We start from the raw sequence: 8,062 nt of genomic DNA on the forward strand, positions 1-8,062 counted from the left end.
TCTTCTTCTTCCTACAATGCTGAAGTATTGAATCACTTCTAAATGCTTGAACTCTTTTCCTGTTGCATTAGATACTCAGACTTGGCCTGGCACTGAACCAAAGAAAGAGAACAATCACAAAGAGAGTGAGAGGTGTGAGAGCTTCCAACCCGAAAAGCGTCATAGGCTTGAAGAGAAGGCAAGTCTTCGACTCTCTGTGGGGAAGCACCACATGGAGGAGGAGCGCTGCAATGCTGAATCAACGCTGGAGCCACCCACCCGGCCCACAGAGACACTGGGCACGCCTCAGCCAGGCTGTTTATCTACAAAGGATGCTAGTGAAGATGACAGTCTGCAGCCAAGAGAAGAGCAGTTCTCTGAGGATGTAGCAAAAATAGAAGCAGCTGCTGAGGAGCCTGCAGCAGAGTGCTCTAGTGAGCCAATGGTAGACACATTGGTTTTGACAGATGCCGATTATATGCCTCCTGATCTAATTTCCTCAGATGAAACTGTTCAGCCTGAACAAAACTTACTCAGGTCAGCTGGTTCTGTTGTGATTTCCAGTACTCAGTTGGGGAGCAACGTATTAAACAAGCACCAGCAACAGACAGCTTATGGAAGTGATAGGAAATATGTGCAGGGCAGAACATCAGACATTACCAGGGATGCGCACACTGAAGGTAACATGCCTGAACTGGACAGTGTTCCATATGAAGGGATACAGGAAGAAACAGCAGTACTGGAAGAGGAACGTGAAAATGAAGACCCAGAAGACCTCTTTGATCGGTTTTTTAATGGTTGCATAACAGACAGAGAGGAGTCCCTTAAATGCCTAGCAAGCCAAGGGGACTCTGAAATTCTTCCTCATATGCCTCCTGAACAAGCACTTTATAGTTCATCGGAAGGTTATTCACTGGATGAAAGCTTTTCTTCACTTGATGAAATTGCAAAACGAATAGAGATTGCAGAGGTAAACACTGGCAAAAATAACTTCCAACACAGTTGGCACTATTCGTGGTTTATATTATTTGTGTTCTTTAGCATGAAAAAAAATGATTATTTTTTTTCCTGAAAAGAAGCCATGTTTAGGAGGATGTGTTTTTTATTTTTCCTTTCCAAGTTTATTCATTAAGTTTTAGGTAAGTAAAGTTTTCTTTATGAAAAATAAGAGGATAAAATAAATAAACTTATGCATCTTAAGAGGCCAAACAGTAGCAAAAGTAATCATGAGGAGGGGGTGCAGAATGAAAAAAGCTCTCTGATGCATTTGTAAAAAAAATACTTGAATATTTCAGACCTTTTTGCTTTACCTCAAACTGGGGTTAACAAGAACATTTCAGTTATTCTAGTCATGGCTGGCTGATGAACAATCGTGAGTGTATTTTATTCTCTTTGTGAGAATATACTTGATTCTACCATTGGTCTTTTAAGTTGAGCAGCAAGAAAATAGGCAGAATGACTTAGCAAAGGAGTTTTAAGCTATTCTGATTGATTTAGGTACAGTTGGTAAATGAAAGGCCTGAGGATATAATGGCTTATCCTTTTTACTGCTGTTCCAAAGCACATAGTGCCAGCATCAAAAGTCAGAGATTAAGACAGAACACACCATACTTTTATAGCTGACTGACATATTTGAGGTCACAGTGTACTTCTGGGCATGCTAAATGAATCATCTAGAATATTGTTCACCAAAGGCTATCCATTATGCACTGCTCTGTAAAAGGTTGAAGGAAGAGAGCCCTCTGTTTAGTTCTCTCCCCCCCCCAAAAAAACTCTTTTGAAGGCAAGATGGATCCCTAAGGCTAATTTTCAGAAGCAGAATAAATAACTTGTCTTCAGTAGTCAGTCATTTCCATTTTCATCCAGTAGCAGTGGCACAGTTTGTTAACTGGAACAGCACAGCAAAGAGATGTGTTTGAACAGGGTGTTTGTTTTTGAAGTTTATTAGCAACATTTTAAACATCCTTCTTATAAACCTTCAGTCTTAATACCTAGTTTAAGGGTAAGGATTACAATTGGATACATTTATTATCTTCTCTCATTTTTTACCATGACTCAATGGAATATTGTATACAGCAAAAATCTGCTCCAAAATTACATCAACTTCTATACTTCTAAATACCTAAGAGGAAATCCATCTTTTATGTTACGCTTGCTAAACTTCATTATCCGTAAACATAGCCAGCCTGCACCCCGTGTTTATTTATTTTTTGCATTTCTAAGTACCAGTTGAATGCCATTCGTTCCTACTTCCCCTCATCTTATGTTTACTGTAAGAAGGCAAAAGCTGATGATACAAGTGTTCTTATGGGAAACATGTAATTCCTAACTTAGGTTTGCTGTTCTCTGGGCTCTGACTTCTTCGCAGGCAGACTTTGGTCTCTGAAGAGGGGACAGAGAGTACCTTGCATCATTCAATAGCAATCTCTCCAGGCCAAATATGGGGTAATATTGGCTCTCTCTAGAGGGAATTTGTTCCCTAGGCTGTGTCAACTGGAGGCATTTGTTTCAGAGATACATAAATCGAGGAAAAACAAGGGGGTGGTGTTGGAGCAGGGCTATGTCTTGTACTGTGTAAGACTGTGTAATGTTCTGGTTTACCTGCTTTCTCAGGGGAAGCAAGAGCAATCCATTTTATTGGGTTTCCTGTTTTATTCTGATCAGATTTACAAGCATCAGGACTGGCGTTGGCGTAGTTGGGCACCCGCCTTGGTTCACATGACCCCCCCAAAGCCTTCGTCTCGCTTTTGCTGCCTGTTCACCTGCTCTCTCCAAGCATGTCAGCAGTGACAAGGGCAAAGATCAGGAGAAACCTCCACTTGCCTTGCTCTCTTTTTAGAGGCAGTGGTGTGATTTGGGTACAGAGAGTGAGAGGGACAGCGACCGGGTGGGCCCATTTAGGGATGGGACCCCACTGAGGGAGTCTTAGCCAAGGACCCTCAAAAGCTGGAGCCAACGCTGATAAGAACAATTTAGTACAGTAATTGGTTGAAGCCTATGAGTGATCAACTGTTCAGTATTCATTGTTTTTAGAATTTGACCTTTGCTTTGTTTAGTTCATAAAGACGGGAATTTTCTTGACCGTAGCATTAAAAGTAATGCCAGTAAAGAGTCTGTTGACATTTTAACACATAATTCGACCTTTGACCCACCCTCATGCTTGATCCGCATGTCTGTTCAGCATGAAGCATTGAAATATGCTGTGTCAGGATAAAAATAATGTGATGTATAACGACACCCCACTCAGCTAATCTATGGAAAATAGATTATTGTCCACATGTAATGTTCAGAAAGCAAATCTTTGTGTGAAACTAACGGTGTGGGGAAAACCAAAAGCATGTCCATACATTAAAATAGTCTGCAAGATATATATAAAGGTAAAGGGACCCCTGACCATTAGGTCCAGTCGTGTCCAACTCTGGAGTTGCGGCACTCATTTCGCTTTATTGGCCGAGGGAGCCGGCGTACAGCTTCCGGGTCACGTGGCCAGCATGACTAAGCTGCTTCTGGCGAACCAGAGCAGCGCACGGAAACGCCGTTTACCTTCCCACCAGAGTGGTACCTATTTATCTACTTGCACTTTGACATGCTTTCGAATTGCTAGGTTGGCAGGAGTAGGGACTGAGCAACGGGAGCTCACCCCATCGTGGGGATTCAAACCACCGCCTTCTGATCGGCAAGCCCTAGGCTCTGTGGTTTAACCCACAGCGCCACCAGTGTCCCATCAAGATATATATACACACCCCTTATTTGCTTGGAAGTAAGTCCCATGATGTCCATGGAGGCTTACTCCAAGTTAGCAAGTGCAAGGTTGCATTATTTATATACAAAGCCTTCATTATTTATATAAGTTGTGGTTGTCTATTGTATCCGTGCTCATGCATTGCACAATGCAATTCCAGAGTCAAGGCAGGATAATAGCAAACTACTATGGTAGGAGCTGAAAGTTTATTTTCAGATAAATGATACATGTTGCAAGTTGTGTGCAATATACAACATATTATGAAGTATTTAATATTGTCAGTTACCTCCATATCAACAGCTAATACTCAAGGTCGCAATCTTCTGTTAGGCTTTATATTATTATATAATACAATCCAAAAAACCAACGATCAATGTTTTGCTTCTAGCTTGACCACATAAAATTATAATAGCAGTAGCATGTGCGCAGCAGCGGCCTTGAATGTTGAATAATTCATAAAGTATTATTAATGGTTTTGCCAAAATAGCACAAATAACTTCTCCCTCTTCAGAGACAAGCTACTAACATCTCTGCTCTGAGTACTTGTGCTTTTAGAAGTTCAGCTTATTGATTTTCTCTTTTCAGATAGAACTAAAACTATTAATACCATAAGTATGCATTAGAGACATTATAAAAATGTGCTTTGTAATTGGGCGTTTTGCTTTCAAGATTGCGCCCATTCTAATGCTCTGTTACATTCCCAGCATCTGAGTGGGGGGGGCACTTGTGTGGCGAACTAGCTTCCAACCTGTGCAGCAGTAGCCTGTATGCGTCACAGAAGAATCAAACAGTGACTGAGTTTATCCACACAACCAGCTGAAAGTGGGGCCTTATGTTTTTCACTGGTTTCGCTCTTTCCTCAGTCTGCCTCACTATTCTCCTTTTATTGCTGGATGATAGACCATCAAAGCAGGGAATGACTCTCACCAGCTTGTTGTTGTTCAGTCGTGTCCGACTCTTCGTGACCCCATGGACCAGAGCACGCCAGGCACCCCTATCCTCCACTGCCTCCCGCAGTTTGGCCAAACTCATGCCAGTCGCTTCGAGAACACTGTCCAGCTATGTAGTCTCAAAATAAAGTGTCAGGAAGCTTTTGAGCATGCCCAAGCCAGTGAGCCCATCTCAAGTCTCACTGCAAAATCTGAAGATTTGCTTTGTGGGTGGAAACTGAGAAGGGTTGTCTTCACACTTTATCATGAGACTAGTTACTTTCAACTCTTCTGTCAGCCATTTCTTTGCATAATGAGCTTTGGTGTTAGTCACAGTGTGGTAGGGGCAGATGTGATTGCATCATTCATGAGAAGTGATGTTGTTAGCATTTTCCAGTAAGGAATTGTAATACTCATGTGGTCATATTCCAGACAGCAGAGAGTTACATTGTGATTTGAGAGCTGTAATAATTACAAGAGCCCTTAAATCAGGAACCTATGCCCTACTGATGCTAAAATTGCATAGAGATGTACACTGAGCCGAGTGTCTTAACTGTATGTGTAAGAGAAGGAAATCCCTTTTAAATATATAAAGAGATTGTAATCAAATTGAATAAAAGCAACTTTTCAGCTAAGAAAAAAATCATATACTGTATGATTCAGACTATATGTTACATTGTAATCACAGTATAGCACTACCTTTACAGTTTATGGTGATTTAGTGTGAAATTCCTTGCAAAATAATCCATTAATTATAAGATCCAACAATAGCAAAGTTTAGAAGCAAATGTCATAGTTTATCAATGTAAATTATATAATGCTGCATAATTATTGGAATTGTTGTCGTTCAGTCATGTCTGACTCTTTGTGACCCCATGGACCAGAGCACGCCAGGATATATTGGATATTATTGGAATATATTGGTGCAATTATGTAGCAAATGAAATACAGTGGTATCTCTGGTTATGAATTTAATTCGTTCCAGAGGTCCATTCTTAACCTGAGGTACCACTTTAGCTAATGGGGCCTCCCGCTGCCACCGCACAGTTTCTGTTCTCCTGAGGTAAAGTTCTAAACCCGAAGTACTACTTCGGGGTTAGTGGAGTCTGTAACCAGAAGTGTTTGTAACCCAAGGTGTTTGTAACTCAGGGTACCACTGTATATAAAGCCAAACCTAGTAGGCTAATTTGCACATCAAGGGAAAGCCAAACCATGGTCCTTTTAGCACAGCTCAGTGTTCAGCTAAGCAGCGCCAGATTTAGGGTGGTACAGGCTGTTCTCCCGCACAGGGAATTGAGCTGACGGGGTGCAAAACTGAGAAGATTAAAATAATTGAGAAGATCCATTGGGGGTGCCAAATTTGGGACTCTTACAGGGTGCCATATTATGAAAGATTACCAAAGTCCGTCCCTGAGCTAAACCAAGGTTAAGGCCTCCCTTCATTATTCATGATCAACAACCATAGGAAAAAAACTTGCCTGCTGATCATAGGTAAGGAGGAGATACCTGAACCAGATAAGATGCTGTTCTTAAAAGGACCAAGGAGGAACAAATAAGTATGAGCTCTTCTCTGGGAGCCAGCATGTTTACACAGCCCCAGTAAACCATAGTTTACTATATTGTGATGTGCAAGGCAGTCCAGTCACTTAATAGTCTGTCATTAAAAGCACCTCTTTTATCTTTTCTGTTAGACTGTTCCTGCGGAGGGGCTTGTGTCAATATTAAAGAAGAGAGATGACAGTGATGCTCAGATCCAGCGGAGAGAGTCTAAAAGAAGAGTAAGATTCCTAGAAATGGAAGACACATTTGACCAAGGTATCCTGCTTTTGTTTATCACAACCCCCAGCCTCTGCCCCCAAATTATGCATTATGAGTTGTATTCAACTAAGTCATACTTGAAATCTGTTGAAATCAAGGGATCGTCATGTCTCCTGCTTAAGGAGCTTAAGGATGGACACAGACTAGTTGTTGTGTTTTCAGAGATGGAAAATTAGCCATTTTATGCTTTTCATTCACAACAGGCACTGGTGCAAACTGATACCCGCATAGACCTACATAGCATCCTTTGAATGTCTGCTACCTCCTTCCCCATTCCATCGTAAGACTGGTGCCAGATACAGATTCCATGGCTTCAGCCTTAGCCAAAATATTTTCCCCTCTCTTCTCTCCCTACCCCATAGTTGCTGTGTTTACCATCTAGCCTGATGAACAATTCTGTAAAACTAAAAAACTTACACTGTATTCAGTGATGTTAGGCATTGCCCTGCATTTTAGCTACTCATGGCATAGATTATTATAAATTGTTCTCTTCCTATTTTGTTTCTATATTTTTATCGGGGGGGGGGGGGACGGACAACATACACAGTGCAGACATTCCATTTCATGCCGTTTCACGCAGAGTTTCCATTTCATGCAAAGCCATGTTGACCCATAGTAAGGCAATGCCTTTGTTACACCAACCCACGTGTCACAAAAAGGTGAGCAAGGTGCTTTTGAGTTCTCCAGAACTCATCATCAGGCTGGGTGGTAAACGGAGGGGGTGGAGGGTCTTGTAGAAACGAGTGATAAAGCCATGCATCTTTATCTTGTAAGAGTCCAAAAGTAGTTCGGTTGCCTGCGATTTCATCAGCTGTGTGTTACGTATCTTATCTTTACAGAGGAAGTTGGAGGTGGCTCCTGTGTTCTGCTGATCTTATTGTGCGTAGCAACTGTATTCCTTAGTGTTGGAGGAACTGCGCTGTACTGCACGCTTGGTGACACAGAATCTCCTGTATGTATTGACTTTGCCGCCAATATGGACTTTTATTATACCCGAATAGTGCAGGGTGTAGAGGAACTTAAGCACTGGCTATCCTTCACATAGAAGAAATTGCTGACAGCTCACTGACAATTGTGGAAGAGAGAAAAAATATTTCAAGCTGCTTGTACCATGGCACCTTCAGAAGAGGTACAGTGAATGACATAGGAAGTACCTCTGCTTAGGAGATACTTTCCTGTAATCAGGGGTGCTTAAGTGGAATTCATGCTACTATATCATGAGGCAGCATGATGTACTGATAAACTGCCCTACTGTTACCTTTGTGAGATGCTTTGAACAGCGATCCACCCATCTTAGGAAATGAAGAAGAGAAAAAGTTTTACCACCTACCCTACAGTTTCCAGTCCCCACATAATTGTATGCAATCCATGTAAACTTAGAGCAGGACTATATTGTCTTTCTGGCTGATCATGCAAAGATGTTGTCTTCAACTATCATGCAATAAGTCCATATTTTATGGAAACGTACCTTATTTGGGTTTAATTACTGTTTGTCCTGATTTTTAATTGTCCTTGTGAGTTTTATAATTTTATTGGAGTGGTGCAGCAGAAATCAGAGCCCTCAGCCTAGTTGTTAATTAATTTGTCTTGCATT

General features: G+C 41.4%; 1 protein-coding gene across 3 annotated transcripts in view; it reads left to right on the plus strand.

The window, feature by feature from the left end:
* Positions 1–7,544, plus strand: part of CNST (consortin, connexin sorting protein) — a 37,809-nt gene extending 30,265 nt beyond the window's left edge. For all 3 annotated transcript variants that reach the window (XM_033144397.1, XM_033144395.1, XM_033144396.1), the window contains 3 exons: positions 72–949; positions 6,342–6,465; positions 7,308–7,544. In XM_033144397.1, coding sequence (XP_033000288.1) covers positions 72–949; positions 6,342–6,465; positions 7,308–7,513 — 1,208 coding nt within the window. In that variant the 3' untranslated portion in view covers positions 7,514–7,544. The remainder of the gene's footprint in view (positions 1–71; positions 950–6,341; positions 6,466–7,307) is intronic.
* Positions 7,545–8,062: the final 518 nt, after the last annotated feature.

The sequence above is a fragment of the Lacerta agilis genome, chromosome 3 (genome assembly GCF_009819535.1).
Source record: "Lacerta agilis isolate rLacAgi1 chromosome 3, rLacAgi1.pri, whole genome shotgun sequence".
Classification (NCBI taxonomy): Eukaryota; Metazoa; Chordata; class Lepidosauria; order Squamata; family Lacertidae; genus Lacerta; species Lacerta agilis.